This window comes from Aotus nancymaae, unplaced genomic scaffold (genome assembly GCF_030222135.1).
Source record: "Aotus nancymaae isolate 86718 unplaced genomic scaffold, 86718_ANA_hifiasm-v0.15.2.pri h1tg000008l, whole genome shotgun sequence".
In the NCBI taxonomy this organism is placed as follows: Eukaryota; Metazoa; Chordata; class Mammalia; order Primates; family Aotidae; genus Aotus; species Aotus nancymaae.
Genome location: NW_026988419.1, coordinates 63,568,926 through 63,588,139, shown reverse-complemented (window position 1 = coordinate 63,588,139; position 19,214 = coordinate 63,568,926). Strand labels below are relative to the sequence as shown.

Here is a 19,214-nt window from a genome sequence, read left to right as displayed (position 1 = left end):
CCTTCCATTCATCTGTCTGCCATCCATCCGTTCATGCATCCATCTTTCCATCCTTTCCTCCTTCTACCATCCATCCATTCATACATCTGTTCTTCTTTCCTTTCATCTATTTATTTATCATCCATCTACCATCATCCATCCATTCATCCATCCTTCCATCCACCCTTCCACCACCGATCCATTCATGCTTCTGTCTTTGCTTCCTTTCATCTATTCATCATCCATCCATCCACCCACCATTCATCCACTTATTTCTGCATCCATCCATCCTTCCATCCACCCATCCACTATTCATTCATCTGTGCATCCATCCATCTGCCATCCATCCATTCATGCATTCATCTGCCCATCCTTCCATCCTTCTACCATCCATCCAATCATACATTTGTCTTTCTTTCCTTTCATCTGTTTATTCATTATCCATCTACATCCATCCATTCATCCATCCATCTGCCACCAATCCATTCATGCTTCTGTCTTTTCTTCCTTTCATCTATTAATCATCCATCCATCCTTCCATCCACCCATACATGAGCCATCCATCAATGCATGCATTTATTCTCTTCTGTCCATTCACCATCCATCCTTCAATCCATGCATCTATTTTTCCTTTCATTTATCCATTTATGTTTCCATTCTTCCTTTTATTCATCCATTCATGCATTCATTCTTTTTTCCTTTCATCCACCCATCTATTTATGTGTCCATCTCCCTTTACTTTCATCTATTCATTTACCTGCCATCTGTTCATCCATATGTTCATCTTTCCTTTCTTCCATCTATCCGTCCATTCACCATCTATCTGTCCATGCACACATTCTTCCTTCCATCTAGTCATCCATCCACCCATCTGCCATCTATGTACTCATCCATCCATCATTTATTTATTGTGCTACTGTCTGTCCATTCATCATCTGTCCATCATCCTTCCATGCATGTATCCATTCATCATCCATCTACCGTCCTTCCATTTGTCCATCCTTGTATGCATCCATCCTTCCTTCTTTTCATCTATTCATGCATCGTTCTCTCTGACTTGCATCTGTCTACCCACTATCCATTCATGTATCCACCCAGCATACTTCCATTCATCCATCCATCTGCTATCCATGTGCCACTCCTGTGCCTGTTCACCTGTTTATTGATTTATCTGTCAGCCTGTTTACCCACCCATACAACCATGCAACTCCATTCATTTGCAGTTTATTATCCATCCGCTGTTCATCCATGATCTATTCCTGTACTTGTTCACCTGCTTGTCTGTTTATCTGCCAGCCCATTTACCCACCCATCCACCCATACCACCGTCTGTCTAACCATTCACTCATCCGCCAGCCACCTACCCACCCATCCGTGCACATACCTGTTCTCCCATTCAACCCTCTGTTCATCGGTGTATCTCTCCATCCACCCAGCACCCACCCAGCCATATACCCACCTGACTGTTAAAATTTTTGCCTGAAGAGTTGGAACTGGCCTCTTCATGGTGATCTTCACAACCCTGTTCATCCCCGTCTGGGTGACTGTGTAAAGCGATTTCCAGGAAGTGGGTTGGCCTTTTGGGTGGTGCTGTTGGACATCTATGTCAGTCGAAGCTAGTGTGGGTCCAGTTGGTAGGAGGAAAAAGGGCATACTGGAGCGAGAACTGGAGCTGTCCCCGCCATGTGTCCCGTGCTAGTCCTGCCCTGTTTCTGGCCTCAGTTTCCCTATCCATGACATCAGGCTCTGTGCCCACAGGTCAGGGCCCCAGGAGCCCCCTCTGCGAAGCTACAGGAGCAGCAGGAACCACTGGCTGCTGTGCGCCCACCACTGGGAGACCTGAGCACCAAAGACCTGGGTGATCCCTCAATGGACAAGGCAGCTGTGAAGATCCAGGCCACCTTTAAGGGCTACAAGGTTTGGCAAGAGATGAAGCAGCAGGAAGGGCCCGTGTTCTCCCACACATCTGGGGACACTGAGGCACAGGTGGGGGATGCCCTGCGGCTGGAGTGTGTCGTGGCCAGCAAGGCAGATGTGCGAGCCCGCTGGCTGAAGGACGGCGTGGAGCTGACTGATGGGCGGCACCATCACATCCACCAGTTTGGGGATGGTACCTGCTCTCTGCTGATTACTGGCCTAGGCCGTGATGATGCTGGCCACTACACCTGCCAGGTGAGCAACAAGTTTGGCCAGGTAGCCCACAGTGCCTGCGTGGCCATCAGTGGGACAGAGTGAGGCCGAGAGCTCCTCTGGGGGTGAGCTGGACAATAACTTCTGCCGGGATGCCCGGCGGCTGCACCGGCTCTTCCGCACCAAGAGCTCGGCCAAGGTTTCAGATGAGGAGCTCTTCCTGAGTGCAGACAAGGGCCTTGCAGAGCCAGAGGAGCCTGCAGACCGGCAGACATACCACAAAGATGAGCATTTCATCCGCATCCGTTTTTAGGTACTCACCGAGGCCTGCCAGGCGGTAACGTGCTTCCAGGAGATGTTTGCCATGCTGGGCATCAGAGTGGAGATCAACCTTGTGGAGCAGAGGCCCCGGAGGGTGGAGATGCACATCAGCAAAGAGGCCCCTGCACCTGGGGTGCCTCCAGAGCCATCACCCAGCCTGCTGACTTCTGATGCCGGTGAGTCTGCACGAGCTTCAGTCTGGGGTCCAGAGCCAGGGTGAGGAAGCAGGGGGTGGCAGGGGAGAAGGAGCCAGGCTAGTCGTGGCAGAGTCTGCTGCAAGCTCAAGGGGTTACCTGTGCCCACCATTGGGCTCTTTGCAGGTGCAGCTCACTGGGGTGTGAACAGCTCTGACTTTGAGGTTAAATAGAGGTTAAAATCTATTTGAACTCCAACCCCGTCTCTTATTAGCTGTGTGCTTTGGGAGAAGCTGTTTAGCATCTCTGTGCCTCAGCTTTCACATGTGTGAAATGACAGTTGTTCCTTGGTATACACAGAGGATGGATTTCAGAACCCTCATGGGTACCCAAATCCACACATATTCGAGTCCCCAGATGAGCCCTGCAGAACCTGTATACATGAAAATCAGCCCTCCCTTTACAGGGTTTTGCATCCCACAAGTGCTGTATTTTTTAATCCACATTTGGTTGAAAAAAATCCATATATAAGTGGACCCAAGCAGCTCAAGGGCCTGTTGTTCAAAGGTCATGTGTACTCACTCTAGAATTTTATTTTTTAAATGAGACTGAAATGTAACCTGTATAAAATGCTGCATTCCTCATGGTCCAGTCTGCATACCATTTCCCATTCAAGCATCTAGGAGTAATTGAAAAGCCATTTCCCTATTTACTTGTATCTCTCTAGGAATGTTAAAGAGGGTATGATGAATATCCCACAGTGTTATTTCTTGAAACTTCTCTCCAATTTTGAGCCTCCCCCTTGCTTTGAATCCCTCACCTGCTCCTCCTGTACTTACAGACCACACAGTCTTTATCTTCGCTTTACCTCCCTTTTCCTCCCTGTTTCCAGCCCCTTCTCCCTTTTGCCTCAAAGTAACTTGGGAAGCAAGCTGGCAAACAGAATTCTTAGAGAACAAGGAAGAGAGAGAGGCTTAGCAGGCAAAGACACCATTCTGTTTAGCTGTCAGGGTCTTCAAATGCTCCCGTGTGAATGATTGCTCTGTACGTCCTGTGTGTCAAACCTTTCCTCTGGTGGTGACTCGCTTGTATGTGGCAGCCGGACATGATCATTGTTCCCTGGGGCTAACTCACCCATCTTTCCCAGCCCCGGTGTTCCTGACCGAGTTGCAGAACCAAGAAGTGCAGGATGGGTATCCTGTGAGCTTTGACTGCGTGGTGACAGGTCAACCCATGCCCAGTGTGCACTGGTTCAAGGATGGGAAGTTGTTGGAGGAGAATGACCACTACACGATTAATGAAGACCAGCAGGGTGGCCATCAGCTCATCATCACAGCTGTGGTGCCAGCAGACATGGGCGTCTACCACTGCCTGGCTGAGAACAGCATGGGGGTCTCCTCTACCAAGGCCGAGCTCTGTGTGGACTGTGAGTGCTACTGTCTGATTTGGTGTCTCCAGGTTGGTGGTGTAGGGGCTCCTGAGTTCAGCTTGAGGATGGTTGAGAGAGCATTCATCTCAGGCCAGGCAGGATTTGGGGTCTCAGTGTCTTGTGGCTGTTGGAAAGCTCTCTGGGAGCTCAGGCATCATTATGCCTTTACCTCCTCATAGCTGAGCTCCCACATATGAATGACAATATGCGATGTTGGTTTTTCCATTCCTGGGTTACCTCACTTGGAATAATAGTTGTCAGTCTCATCCAGGTCACTGCAAATGCTGTTCATTCCTTCCTTGGTATGGTTGTGTAGTATTCCATCATGTGGATACACACCACAGTTTCTTTATCCACTCGTTGCTTGATGGACATTTGGGCTGGTTCCACAATTTTGCAGTTGTGAACTGTGCTGCTATAAACATTCATGTGCAGGTAACTTTTTTGAGTAATGACTGGTGTTCCTCTGGGTAGATTCTCAGTAGTGGGATTGCTGGAACAAATCGTAGTTCTACCTTTAGTTCTTTAAGGAATCTCCACACCGTTCCATAGCGGCTGCACCGGTTTACATTCCCACCAGCAGTGCAGACGTGTTCCCTGATCACTGATCCATACCAACATCACTGGTTTTTGATGATGGCCATCCTTGCAGGAGTGAGGTGGTATCACATTGTGGTTTTGCTTTGCATTTCCCTGATGATTAGTGATGTTGAGACATAGAATATATTTTAAAAACCCAAGTAGAGCTTGGTTTTTCTCTATCTAGAGATGATAGAACTTCCAATGGATAGGATTCATAGCAGGTTAGAGAAGAAGATTAGAAATTTATTATAGAAGAAAAACTATATCATGCAAGGACATGAGGGAAGGCGGGAGCAGGCGCTCTCTGGGGTCCCTTCTATAAGAGTGGTAATCCCACTGATGGGCACCCCACCCCTATCCACCTCCCAAGGGCCCACCTCTTCATCTATGGGGGGCTGATATTTCAGCATATGGTCTTTGGGGGCTACCCAAACATTTATTTCATAAGTGAGGGTAAGTCCAGCCCCAGTCACTCCATCTTGACTAGAAACACAAGTCCCAGCTGCTGATTTTGAGGACTGTGTCTCTTTTATTATAAGTTCTGGGGTACACGTGCAGAACATGCAGGTTTGTTACATAGGTATACACGTGCCATGGTGGTTTACTGCACCCATCGACCCATCACCTACATTAGGTATTTCTCCTAATGCTCTCTCCCCTCTAGCCCCCACCCGCGACAGGCCCTGGTGTGTGATGTTCCCCTCCCTGTGTCCATGTGTTCTCATTGTTCAGCTCCCACTTATGAGTGAGGACATGTGGTGTTTGGTTTTCCATTCTTGTGTTAGTTTGCTGAGAATAGTTTGAGGCCTGTATCTCTTCATCCCCTTGTTCCCTAGTCGGATGGAACTGGAAGGTTCTACCACTATCACTGTTTCTTCTGAGGCCTCTGGATCATCCAGTATTTAGTTTGCTGTGTCAAAGAGGCTTGTAGTTGGTTAGAGGCCTTGAGGAATGTGGCTGGTAACAGCCCGGGGTGGAGAGGCAGCAATGCCGCTGTTCCCCCCGTGACTTCCTAGCTCCCAAGTCTAAGTGGCTCCCAGGCAGGGCTGTGTAGTCAGGACCTCTGAGGGCTGACGCTGTCCTGGTGCCAGAGCTCGTGCTGGGGCAGGTGGGGTGGCAGGCACTGCTCTAGCTCCCTTTCCTCCTCCAGTGACAAGCACAGACTATGAAACTGCAGTGGATGCCACGGAGACCTCATCCTACTTCAGTGCCCAGGGCTACCTGTCCAGGTAGGGGCTGCAGAGGTGGGCTGTGCCCCAGACTGACCTTGCAGGGCCTCTCGGGGAGTGACGGTGCTGGGTGAGGGCCGGGCTTGGGCTGATAGGATGCACACCTGGAGCCTTCCTCCACGCCCCGGTGGTCTCTGTCCACTGAGTCAGCAAACAAGGGCTTCCAATGTCATCCATGCCGGATCTCCTCCGCTCCCCTCCTGCCCTGCTTCACGGCTGCCGCCTTTTCTGTCCTCATGCCAGTCGGGAGCAGGAGGGGACAGAGTCCACCAGTGACAAAGGCCAGCTGCCCCAGGTGCTAGAGGAGATGAGAGACCTCCGGGTGGCCCCTGGCACACGCCTGGCCAAGTTCCAGCTCAAGGTGAATGGTGAGAGGGAAAGGCAGCGGGGACATGGCCATGGCAGGTTGGAGGTCAAGGAGCTGTCCCCCGTCAGCCACAAGTGAAAGGAGACACGGGCAGTGGGGTCAGGCGGTCACTCATCCCTGCTGTATAGGGTCCAGCCCTGGAGGGTTCTGTGAGCCCCTCCCTGTTGGTGCAGAGACAAGAAACTGTGGAAATAAAAGACACAGACACAGAGATAAAGGCAGTTTGGGCCCAGGGTCCACTGCCAACCAAAGCACGGAGACCTGCAGTGGCCCCGAGTGCCTGGATACTCTTTTATTGAGTACAAAGCAGGGGGCAGATAGGCAGTGTGAGGTAATTGTGGTCAGTGATGGGGTCAGGTAAATCACGTGTCTTGGAGATGGGGGGCCCAGGACTTTCACATAGCCGAGGCGAGAAAACCTCATGCGTCAGCGCTCTTCACATATTTGTCAGAAATGTCAACGACATTAATCCTTGTCTTCTGAGAAAAAGAGAAACCAGGTGCAGAAGTGGGGCGTGAGAGTGGACAGGGAACGTGACTGCTGAAGCACAGCCTCACATAGAGACAGTTGAGCCCCCGGAGGTCTGTGGGCTCCTGACAGTCACCAGCCCTTGCCACAAGAGCATGGAGGAGCGGAGTTTTCTCCTCACTTCCCCAGGAAGGAGACGTCTCGGCCATTTGGACATCTCCTCCCCTAGCTGGCTAAACAGCGGATGCTTTCCCAGTGCTGGCACTGCCGTACAGCCGAGGCACCCTCCAGCAGCCCTTATGAGGGCGTGACAGACGGCTTAGAGCACCTTGCCTAAGGGTCACTTTGTTCACAATGTCACCTCAGTTCCATGCCTCGTAACCCGATAGTCATTAGTAAAATTAAAGGTTATATTGAGTAAATATCTTTATAAGTAACTATAAAATTATATATGATTATGTAAAGGAATAACTGTGTGCCTACATTTCTAAATTAATATTTATTTGGGAACAGGCTGCGGCTTCAGACCTTTACGGTGGTACTTGCAGGGTCCCCCCCACCACATGCTGCCTGGGTGCGGGAGGCCAATGCTGCATCACTGGTGTTGGGTCTGTCTCCCATCTGGAGGGCACAGTGCCCATGGGTGGTAGCCCAGGCTGACCGCTCCCCCTCCAGTGGCCCAGGCTACCCAGCTCCCAGGTTATACTGGTTCAAAGACGGCCATCCCCTGACCGCATCCGACCACATCCACGACTGACAAGAAGACTCTGCACACCCTGGAGGTCATCTCGGTCACCTGGAAGGATGCTGGCCAGTACGCAGCCTACATTGGCAATGCCACGGGTGCCGCCTACTCATCTGCACGGCTGCTGGTCCAAGGTGGGTGCTCCTGGGTCCCGGGCAGAGCCTTGGGCACTGGCCAGCATCCTCGCCAGGACTGACACCCTGCAACCCTGCCACCTCAGGCCCTCAGTGGGGGTCAGTGGCAATCACCCCTTCGTACAGAGTGGCATGGGTGGCCACAAGTCGGCCCTGCAGGGAGCGGGTGTGCAGCCATCTGTCCTGACCGATGAGCAGGCTGGAAGTTGAAACTGACCCAGAAAAGTGAGTCAGCCCTGTGGCTCTAGGTAGACCCGCACACAGCCAGAGCCAGTGGTAGTGTGGGACTAGAGATCCCTACTTCCTTATCGTTCAAAAAGTTGTAAGCACTGAGAGATCATTCCAAGGTTCACCCAAACCCGTCCTGCCACTGCTGTGGCTTTCCCCTGCGACCCCGGGTGGGAGTCCCCTGCTGCTCTGAGCAGTGGCATTCTGTTGTGTGCTGGGTTCGGCGTGGGGCCAGAGTCCATGGCAGGGTGAGAGTGGGTGGTAGGGCATCGGGTCTGGTCCACACAGCCTGTTGCCTCTGTCACCTGAGTGTGGGGTTCCAGAGCTCCATGGCCTGGCATTCAGGCGGGGGTTAGGACGTTTGCCTGGGGGCAATGCTGCCCTCGCATTCCCTCACCACGGTGGGTGGAACTGCCGGGCATCCGCAAGTGCTGGGTAGGAGCCACGGCGGGGCCCCTGGGTGCCGGGTGTCTGACTCCAGTGTCTCTTTCAGGCCCCGATGAACCAGAAGAGAAGCCTGCATCAGGTAAGGCAGCCCCAGGCGGGCAGGGAGCATCCAGGTGGCTGTGGGCGCTGAGGGCCTGAGCCCAGTGCTGGCTGAAGTGGAGATGTGAGTGGCCACGGGCTGGCTCAGGGAGACAGCAGCATGGTGCTGTCCAGGTGCTGTCTGTGGAGAGCCACCTGGGGGCCTGCAGGCACTGTCGGGGGCCGGGAGGCAGGCGGTGGGGGCTGTGCCAAGTCTCCAGCAGCTGCCCTGTGCCCTCCAGATGTGTGTGAGCAGCTGGTGCCACCCCAAATCCTAGAGAGGTTCACCCCCAAGAAAGTGAAGAAAGGCTCCAGCATCACCTTCTCTGTGAAGGTAGGGCACTTCCCACCCTCAGCCGTGGGAAGATCACCCCTGGGATGGGACAGAAGTGCCCCCTTCCACTCACATCTCCCCCAGGGGGCCACAGGAAGGGCTCCACCTCCAGAGGCCCCGCTCCTGATGGGGTACACCTCCCACCCTTTCGCCCACTCTCAGGATGCCCGGCACCCACCATGCACTGGCTCAGGGAGGCAGCTGAGAGGGGCGTGCTGTGGATTGGTTCTGACACGCTGGGCTACACCGTGGCCAGCTCGGTGCAGCAGCACAGCCTGGTCCTGCTGGACATGGGCTGGGAGCACCAGGGCACCTACACGTGCATCACCAGCAATGCTGCCGGCCAGGCCGTCTGCTCTGCTAGCCTGCACATCTCTGGTCATGAGTGGGAAGTAGGGGGTGGAGGGCTGGGGCATGGGAAGAAGGCCCTGGGTGGCTTTGGGGTCTCCTCGGGGCACATGGCTCATCACCACCATCTGGGCCGGGACCCTGTGGGACCCCCTTTTTCCTCTTCTCATTCTCCTACAGCACCACAGAGACCCTAAGATGGGTCAAGCCCTGGTGGTGCTGGTGGGTTTCAGCCTCAGAGTCCTCTCTGGGCCCAGGCCCCTGTGGGTTCCGCACCACCAGGTTCAGGGACTTTTCCTGAAGCCCCCGTGTCCTGGGCCTTGCTCAGCCCCTCAGAGGACAGGAGAACCCTTTCCCTTTCCATCACTGTTGGGGTGACCACAGGCCAAGAGTGGGTTGGGGAGGTGGGTTGGGGAGGTGGGCTCGGGCACAGCCCCTGCTCAGGGCTTTGGAGGGACCCAGTCCAAACCCGGAATCAGACGTGCCGGGGTCAGAAGCCCCATCCCGATGGCTTGCCCGGTCCTCCTGATAGTGCCTAAGGCAGAGGAGCAGGAGAAAGTGAAGGAAGCGCTGATTTCCACTTTCCTGCAGGGGTGAGTGAGGGCTGTCCCTGGAGGCTGGTCTGGTCTGGGTCAGGGAGGGTGCTATAGGAGTGGGGGGACAGGACAGCGCTGCCCCTGGGGAGACCACCTGTCCCCAAGCACGTCCTGGCTCTGCCCCATGCAAGCCATGTGGCTTGGCTAGTGCTCTTCCTTCTCTGTGCCTCAGTTTCTCCCTTGCAAAATGAGGGCTTCCCTGGGGCCTCTCTGGTGTGGAGCCCCGTTCCCTGCAGCCTCCAGACCCTCTTTTTGTCAGGGGCTCAAAGGACGGAGGGTGGTGGGGTCCAGCTCAGGCCCCTCAAGACACTCCTTTCACCCATTTAGGACCACACAAGCCGTCTCAGCACAGGGGTTGGAAACTGCGGGTTTGGCTGACCTTGCAGGGCAGAGGAAAGGTACGATCAGGGTGGGTGTGTGCCTGCGAGGGGCCAGGGTGGCTGAGCCCCTGATGCCAGGGGCAGGGAGGAGGCTGCCCGGGGGTGGCTGAGCCCCTGATGCTGAGGGGCAGGGAGGAGGCTGCAAGGGGGTGGCTCCAGGCCTCAGAGGCCCCTCCTGAGCAGCGTAGACCCAGGACACCTGCTCATTTAGCCAGGACTGACCCATGTTCTTGTGGCCTAGACTTGAGGCATGGTTAGTGTTGGAGCCACGTCTGATCCTGTGGATCCGGGAGCCTGTGGGGTCCCTGGGCCAGCCCTGGACACAAGCTCACATCCAGAGGGCTGTATAGACACCTGGGTGCCAGGCACTGAGACAGAGCAGCACAGCCCCGCTTTGGCCCCACAGCTCCTCCTGCAGCCTCATGCGCCGGTCTAGCCTCTGCCAGCTCTGTCCCCGGCACCCCTCATCTACTGTCCCCTGGTGTTTCCTGCTGTGCCCTGTCTCTGGACATTGTCAGCCCCTTGGTCATGCCTTGGCTTGATGCTCATGAGCCAGAGTGACTCCTCATCCTGGTGAGTTCCCACCAGCCCCTGCCCTGCCAGCCACAGTCTCATCATCTCCCTGCTGGACATCAGCACCATGCCAGGGAGGCCTCGGCCCTTTGTTCACCATCGGCTCTCAGGGCTCAGGACGGGCCTGCAGCATGGGGTGCTTGTTGCACATCTGAGTGGCATGCAGCCGCCTAAGCAGAGCATTTTTTTTTTTTTTTTTTTTGAGACGGAGTTTCGCTCTTGATACCCAGGCTGGAGCGCAATGGCGCGATCTCGGCTCACCGCAATCTCCGCCTCCTGGGTTCAGGCAATTCTCCTGCCTCAGCCTCCTGAGTAGCTGGGATTACAGGCACGCGCCACCGTGCCCAGCTAATTTTTTTGTATTAGTAGAGACGGGGTTTCACCATGTTGACCAGGATGGTCTCGATCTCTTGACCTTGTGATCCACCCGCCTCGGCCTCCCAAAGTGCTGGGATTACAGGCTTGAGCCACCGCGCCCGGCCTAAGCAGAGCATTTTTACCCCCAGGAGAGCCTCTGGCTGCCAAGGAGGCCCTGGGCCACCTATCCCTCGCCAAGGTGGGCACAGAGGAGTTCCTGCAGAAACTGATCTCCCCACCAAGATGGTATCGGCCAAGATCACGCAGGGTGAGGGGCAGCGGTCCGTGTGCCAGGGTCTCTGGGGTGTGTCCATGGTGGGTGTTTGGCCTGCCCCTGAGCCCTGGAGACCCAGAAGCAGGCCGGGGTGACATAATCCTTGCACCCCCAGCCAAGCTACAGGTGCCCGGAGGCGACAGCGACGAGTCCAAGATGCCATCTGCGTTCCCCCGGCATGGCCGATCATGGCCATCCTCCGGCGTCCAGGGGTCTTCCTCGGAGTCAGAGGACGGGGATGCCTGAGGTGAGGTAGGTGGCTGGAACCCTCTGGGAGCAGGGCAGGGAGAGGCTCTGACCCTCCTGAAGAGAGGTGCAGGGTGGAGGGTGCTCAGGAGGCAGGACTCCCATCAGACTCCAGGGAGGGGGACCCACAGGGTGCACAGGAGGCAGGAACTGGTAAGAACAGGGCCTTCTCTGCACGGGCCCCAGCAGAGACTTGCCTTCTGGGAGGGGTGTTTGTTTGATTCATTCATTCTCTCCTTCATTCCTTCAACGGAGAATGTGTGTCAGGCCTCCAGTGTCCCAGGCACTCTGTTAGGGCTAGGGATGGGCTGGGGGTGGGGAGACGGTGAACAGGTAATGGAGTGTAGGCAGCCCAGGCCTGGAGCCCCCGGGGCTGTGGTAACCTGTGGGGTCAGGGTCGGGCAGGGGAGGCCTCCCACACCCCTGCTGTTCTGCGTGTGCACAATGACTCTGGGGAGCCTGGCCCTGGGGCTGGGGATCTTGGCAGGCCTGGCTGGCACTTCCGGGGTCCCACCACCTCAGCACCCCCACTCCCCTCAGATCTTTGATATCTACATGGTCACTGACGACTACCTGCCCCTGGGGGCCGAGCGGGACGCCACTGTGCTGCAGGAAGGCCAGTAAGTGGAGGTCCTGGATGCCACCCACCCGCTGCGCTGGCTGGTCCGCACCAAGCCCACCAAGTCCAGCCCCTCGCGGCAGGGCTGGGTGTCACCAGCCTACCTGGACGAGAGGCTCAAGGTGCTGGATGCCCAGGCAGGAGGGTCCTCAGGGGTCCCAGAGGCCCTGGGAGGGTCATCCCAATTTGAGCGGCAAGAGCCAGTCCCCACAAGGCAAGGCCAGAGCTCAGCACCCCAACCACAAATTCCTCTCCCTTACCAGCTGTTGCCTGAGTGGGGGGCCACCGAGGCCCCCAAGTTCCCTGGGGAGGCAGTGTCTGAAGGCGAGTACAAGACGAGGCTGAGGTGAGCGGCTGCCGGGCCCGAGGCGGCAGCGCTGGCTTCCCACCAGCTGGACCATCTCCCAAAGCAGCTCTGGTTCAGGCCCCAGCACTGGAGGTCTCGGGGTCATGGTCACGCTGATTCCTCTGCGGGGGCCTCTGCAACACTGCTCCTGTGTGAGCCTGTTGGGGATGGGTGGGGGCTGAGGACAGTGGAGCAGGCCCAGAGCTGCCTGGGTTCCCACAGCTGCCCTCCCGGCCTCTCGCTGGTGGCACCCAGCTGAGTGGCTTCCTGGTGTTGGGGCCTGCCTTGTTAGAGAGGGAGCCTCTCTGCACCTGCTCTCCCACTTCCTGCGAGCAGGTGACAGACTGCAGGTGGCAGGAGGCGCTCCAATCTAGCAGCTGAGGGAGCGGGGCCTCACGGTCCGTAGTCCCTGTGCGGGAGGCAGGAGCTCCAGGGTCCCTCACAGCGGCCCCCTCCCGCCCAGCTCTGTGATCCAGGAGCTGCTGAGCTCCGAGAAGGCCTTCGTGGAGGAGCTGCACTTCCTGCAGAGTCACCATCTGCAGCACCTGGAGTGCCGCCCCCATGTGCCCACGGCTGTGGCCAGCCAGAAAGCAGTCATCTTCTGCAACGTACAGGACATCAGCCACTTCCACAGCAGGTGGGTGGGGGCACACAGACACACACACACACACACACACACACACACACACACACACAGCGTCCATGCGCAGATGCTCTTTGGGGCCAGGCCTCCTGCAGGTGGGTTGGAGCCAAAGAGGGAGAGAACCTGTGCTGACTTGATTTACCCCTTGGCGCACCTTCCCTCGAAACCCAGACGTGTGTACCTGGCTTACTCATGGGAAGGCCTGTGGCTTACCCACTGCTGATATGTGCATGCACACCCTCACACGTGTACACACATGAACACATACATGTGTACATGTACCGTCTTTAAGAGCACACACCCATGTGCATGGCACGTGCTCATCTATAGATGCACACACATGCACACACCCACATACATGTGCGCATCACCTATGTGCACACACAGGCATGCCTGTGTATGTTATACACATGGACTCGTGTACATCTCCATGCTTTATGCACACCTATGCACATGCACTTTTGCACACCCTTTCATCTGCACACTTGTGTATACATGCACAAAGCACACAGTGCCTCCTTCCCCCGCCACCTGCCTGTGTGTGCAGCCACATGCATGTTCATACACATGTGCATGCCTCCACAAATGTGTGCATACGATATTCCTGTTTGCTTTTGTACACGGCACACAGGCACTTCCTTGCACGCCCACACCTGTCTGCACACACACTCTCAGGTCCCAGGAGCCACAGGGCCGCAGCCCTTGTGCAGGGTCCAGCTTCCTCCCAGAGGTGAGGGCTCAGGGCCAGGCCATGGGGCACGGGCTGAGTCCTGATGCCATCCCCCTCCATGGCAGCTTCCTGCAGGAGCTGCGGCAGTGCAACACGGACGACGACGTGGCCATGTGCTTCATTAAGAACCAGGCAGCCTTTGAGCAGTACCTGGAGTTCCTGGTAGGGCGCGTGCAGGCTGAGTCGGTGGTCGTCAGCACAGCCATCCAGGAGTTCTACAAGGTGCCCTGCCTGAGCTCATGGGCTCCCTCTGAAGGCTCAGTAAGCCCAGCCATCCTCCAAGGCTCATCCTGGCCTGCGTGCATCAGAGCCTCTGCCCACAGCCTCCCTGTGGCCCCCTTGGGCCTCCATTCTGAAACAGGGGCAGAGCCGCATCTGCAGCCCTGTGCTCCTGGGCAGGCCGCTTCAGCAGCGGCATCCTGTGCTTGTCACCTGTCAAGAGGTGATGACAGCTGTCACTCAGGGTGCAGGGCTATGACCCACCCTCCAGCTCTCAGGGACTCCGCCATTAGGGAGCCTCCCATTCCTGCCCTAAAATCCCATTCCTGGTTCCCACAGAAATACACGGAGGAGACCCTGTAGGCAGGAGACCCCTCTCGGCCCCCGCCGCTGCCCCTGCAGCACTACCTGGAGCAGCCGGTGGAATGCGTGCAGCACTACCAGGCCTTGCTGAAGGTGGGCCCCGCCTCCCCTGCCCAGGCTGGGTCTCTTGAGGTCCAGCTGTGGGGCAGCCTGAGCCCCGACCTCTGTCCCAGCCCCGGGAGCTGATCCAAAGCAAGGAGCGGAACATACAGAACTGTGCGCTGCTGGAGCAGGCCTACGCCGTGGTGTCCGCCCTGCCGCAGCGCGCCAAGCACAAGCTGCACGTGTCCCTCATGGAGAACTACCCCGGCACCCTGGAGGCCCTGGGCGAGCCCATCCACCAGGTCAGGGAGGGGCCGGGGTGCAGGCAATGTGGGTGGGTGTGGGGTGCTGCCAGGAGGTGGGGGCACGCGCATGAGTCGGGCAGGGCACTGGGCCCTCGGGTGGCTGTGGGGTCTGCACGCTGGGCATCCTGGCTGGCCAGGCTGACCACAGCCCACACCCTCCCCAGGGCCACTTCATCATGTGGGAGGGTGTGCCGGGGGGACTACATGCCCTGGAAGGGCAACAACCACCACGTGTTCCTCTTCCACAACCACCTGGTGATCTGCAAGCCCCAGCGGGACTCCCACACCGACACCTTCAGCTACATGTTCTGGAACATGATGAAGGTCTGCAGGTGCCGGGTGGAGTCCCCGTCCCTTGGCTCTGCGGTGATGCCGCTGGTCCGGGGTGGCCTGAGTGTTTCTTTGCCAGGGCCCACATCTGTCGGGGATGGTCCAGCCATGTCCCCTCCCTGTGCTGATGCCCTCCCCAACCCGCAGCTGAGCAGCATCCACCTGAACGACCAGTTGGAGGGGGACAACCGCGCCTTCGAGGTGTGGCAGGAGCGGGAGGACTCGGTGCCCAAGTACCTGCTGCAGGCCCAGACGGCCATTATCAAGAACTCGTGGGTGAAGGAGATCTGTGGCATCCAGCAGCGTCTGGCCCTGCCTGTGCGGCGTGAGCGTCCACCTCCCCAGGGGGACGGGGGACTTAGCCGGGATGAGGCACCCGAGCCTGTTCCTGCAGCCACACAGGTCCTTGCCCAGGTGGGTGTGAGGGGTGGGCTCGGTCCCAGGACAGACAGCTCAGCCAGTTTGTGGCGTGTAACAGCTACAGCCTCACGGGGAGCCCTGGGGCTGGGTGTTGAGTCGGCCCTGACCCGAGGTGGGGGACACTGTGGGAGCCCCAAGCACAGGACACCCACCCAGATTGTGTCAGGGGTCGTGAAGGGTCTGGCAGCCAGGGTGTGAACAGAATCTTTCCCCAGGCCCGCACTGGTCTCTGTTAAACACACACCTGCCTCATGCACCTGACTCCAGATGGGGACCTTGGATGAGGGATGACAAGGGACAGTCCCCATAGTGGCCACACTGTTGGATGTGGGGCTTGTGGCACAGGGCAGGTGACCTGCCAGGTGCACCTCGGGGTGCCACAGCCCTACATCCCCCCGCAGAGCACTGAGGGCTGTGTGTGCCCTCAGGGCCCCCAGACTTTGAAGAGGAGCTGGCCGACTGCACCGCCGAGCTGGGCGAGACGGTCAAGCTGGCCTGCGGCGTCACAGGCACACCCAAACCCATCGTCAGCTGGTACAAAGGTAAACCCAGAGCCAGGGGCCACAGCCTTCCTGTCCCAGATGCTGGCCCTGCCAGCCGAAAGAAATGGACTGTGAGGGCTAGGGGCCCAGTGTGGGGTTTGGCCAGGTGTCTGGGGCATGAAGGACAGGCCTCATACATCCACTTGCCACCCACTTTCCAGCATGGCAGGGACCCAGAGATGCAGAGGCATGGAGAGGAGGGAGTCAGGGGATCTCGAGGAGGACTCGGCTCTGCAAAGCTGTTAGTCACACGGTCAGGTCTGACTGTGGTCAGAGGGCCCAGATAAAGTAGCGGCTGGGAGAGCCGCCTAGGGAAAGATCCAGGAGGCACTACACACGGGCTTCGGGGTGTCCCTGAAACACATGGGGTGGAGCCAACCAGTGGTTTCCCCAGCCCTGGTGTCCAGGGTTTTGCAGACTCAGCCACGGAATCGTGGCTCCCTGCTCTGTAGCAGGCCTTGGGCTCCAGCCCTTCAGGAGGCCAAGCTGGTGCTGCATGGGCCAGGGACCCCAGGAATCTCAGAAATCCATGATCAGCATAGATGGTCCCATGTGGGAACAGCCGCTCTTACCAGCCAGGACATCCCAAGAGCCCGAGGTTACCTCCCAGGAGTGGGGGCCTCTCTCTGGGCAGTCCATCCTCCCCTGGGCTGGAGCTGTGTCGGGTTTGAGCAGCGGAGGGACACAGTTTGGCTCTGTCATCTATCACCTTGGTTGTAATGTCAGGAACCTGCTGGGGAGGGCCGAGAGGGGACCTGGGATGCCAGCCTGGGAGCCGCCCTGGGAGCTGGGGGACTGGGCTCAGGGGTGGCTGTGGACTCTAGGGGTGTGTTGAAGGCCGAGATGGCCCATTTGTCGATGGGGTGGCTGGCCATGTGGAGAGAGCTTGGTGTCCAGATGTGCACACCGTTGAGTCTGGACATCTGCCAGTGTGGGGGTTCCATTGACAAAGGGTGGCATGCAGACGAGCTGGGTGGGAGGAGGAAGCGCCAGGTCTGGGAGGACCCTGCAGAGTCAATGCCTGTGGGGATGCAGGCGGAGGGGCCGAAGGGCAGTTGGAGAAGTGCAAGTAAGGCTCAGGAGAGGGTGTGGCCAGAGAGGGTGTGGCTGGAGAGGGTGTGGCTGGAGACCACAAATGGTCAGACTCGCAGATCATCTGACGTGCCAGCTGATGCAGAGTGCGTGTGGAGGGGTGAGGCCCTAGCACCCAGGCTTGAGAGCTCCCACTTCCAGAGTCTGCAGAGGCGAGAAGAGGTGAGCCCAGGGGGAGGAGCGGCCAGGGAGGTGGGGGCCCAGGAAGCCAGCCAGGGGTAGGGGTGCCCAGGGCTGCCGGGGTCCCCAGAACTGTGGAATCTCCCATTCTACCCCTCATGCATGTGCAGGTTGGCCTGTCACGATTTACACACGTACACATTACACACACTTGTGCACACACTTAGAGACACACACAGAGACACATGGTACATCTCATGCATATGTACATACATGCCACACATACACATTACACATGCATGTATAACACTATACATGTACTATACATAGATACGCATCACACAGATACTACACATACATGCATGGTATACAATACATAGATGCAAATACCACACACATGAATATGTATACAGGTACACATATGTACACACCACATACACATGCATCATGCACGGTGCACACTACCTGCGCCTATGCAACAACAGATATATACATAGATACATGCAAACATCACTGTGCACCTACATGGCTACAGGCACACTACACACAAGTACATTACATATGTACACACTTCACACACAGCTACACATGTACACACACTGCACACATATATAAGTATACATATTAGAGACCACATATGTGCACACATGGATACTGCACACATATACATATGTACACAGCCACACACCATAACACACATGCATGTTCATAAACACTATGCACTTGGCCCATCCCAAAATAGTGACCAGCCCTTGCAGGGTCAGGTGTGTGGTTTCCACCAAAGTCCTGTGGCATGCTGAGGGCTGATTTTCAAAAATGGTGTGTCTAGTGGCCATGTTGGGGACAGAACAAGTCCAAAACCCCAAGGGGTGCCTCCCATTGCCAGAGACCCCAGTGGGCAGAATGACGACTCTCAGAAACCCAGAGTGCACGGGAGTCGTGGTGTGGAGCCCGAAGGCAGAGCGTGTGCTGCAGCCTGTCCGCTCTCAGCCCACTCAAACCTGGCTGTCTGGGGGGACCAAGACTTGTTACCAGCACTGCCTTAGGGTCTCACATCGTTACCCACACCCCGGTTTCTGTGAGGAGGTGATGGAGCCGGGTGTTAACCGCACGCAAGGGGTGCCCCATGGGAGAGAAACCCTGACTCTTAGGAGGCACAGAGCACTTTTGATGGGGCTGCTGTATATCAGCCCATGCTGTGCTCTGGAGATAGCAGAAGACTTCCTACCTGGGATGCAGAAACAACGTCTCCTGGGAAAGAGTGGAAGGCTTTCCCTCTGTTGCCCTGTGCTCTGCGAGGCAGCCAGGGAGCCGGGCATCTCCAGCTCCATGCTCCTTCCTCTTTCCCCTCCACTGTTGGCGTTGTGCTCCATTCTAAACCTGGCTGTGCCTTTGCTCAGAGGTTGAATGTGCAATCTGAATTCCAGGCAGAAGTGTTTTCTCGAAGCAAGATGAGGACAGAGCTGCCAGTGGAGCCCATGGGATGGGCTCGGCCCGTGGGATGGGCTCAGCGGGGATGGGACGAGATGCGCTGAGGGCGTCAGCACAGCTGCTTCCTGGAGTTGCCATCAAGGGGTGTGGAGATCTGAGGTGGTGGCTACAGGGTTTTTGAAAAAAATTAAAGTTATTTCTGAGCCAGGCAGGGTGGCTCACGCCTGTAGTCCCAGCTATGTAGGAGGCTGAGGTGGGAGGACCACTTAGCCCAGTTTAAGACCAGCATGGGCAACATAGTGAGACCCTGTCTCTAAAAAACATTAAAAACTTAGCTGGGCGTGGCAGTGTACCTGAGGCTGCAGTGAGCCATGATTGCCCCACTGCACTCCAGCCTGGACAAAAGAGCAAGACCCCGTCTCTAAGAACATATATGTTAAAGTTCTATACAAATCAGAAGTCAGTGCTGGTCATGCCCTTTGTGATTTAAGCAATCTGTGGCATACACCCGGCCCTACTGGAATGTGAATTGATGCCATTTTATCTATTTGGACATTACACGTGGGAAGGAGTTCTCTGCACTGAGAGGCCTTGCCTTTCCGTCCCTCGCCCGGGAAGGAAGCATGAGTTGGC

The 19,214-nt window shown here is 56.6% G+C and overlaps 1 protein-coding gene across 1 annotated transcript in view; it reads left to right on the top strand.

Annotated features, from left to right (window-relative positions):
- Positions 1 to 19,214, top strand: part of LOC135273582 (obscurin-like) — a 49,808-nt gene that overhangs the window by 23,019 nt on the left and 7,575 nt on the right. The window contains 25 exon segments of the mRNA XM_064372771.1: positions 1,738 to 2,204; positions 2,206 to 2,606; positions 3,712 to 3,990; positions 5,726 to 5,804; positions 6,048 to 6,172; positions 7,323 to 7,389; positions 7,391 to 7,518; positions 8,240 to 8,272; positions 8,514 to 8,606; positions 8,762 to 9,004; positions 9,486 to 9,546; positions 9,877 to 9,947; positions 11,009 to 11,092; positions 11,095 to 11,127; positions 11,249 to 11,385; positions 11,920 to 12,120; positions 12,262 to 12,344; positions 12,808 to 12,981; positions 13,783 to 13,939; positions 14,276 to 14,392; positions 14,473 to 14,643; positions 14,811 to 14,846; positions 14,848 to 14,970; positions 15,124 to 15,301; positions 15,825 to 15,938. Of these exon segments, the coding sequence (XP_064228841.1) occupies positions 1,738 to 2,204; positions 2,206 to 2,606; positions 3,712 to 3,990; positions 5,726 to 5,804; positions 6,048 to 6,172; positions 7,323 to 7,389; positions 7,391 to 7,518; positions 8,240 to 8,272; positions 8,514 to 8,606; positions 8,762 to 9,004; positions 9,486 to 9,546; positions 9,877 to 9,947; positions 11,009 to 11,092; positions 11,095 to 11,127; positions 11,249 to 11,385; positions 11,920 to 12,120; positions 12,262 to 12,344; positions 12,808 to 12,981; positions 13,783 to 13,939; positions 14,276 to 14,392; positions 14,473 to 14,643; positions 14,811 to 14,846; positions 14,848 to 14,970; positions 15,124 to 15,301; positions 15,825 to 15,938 (3,655 nt within the window).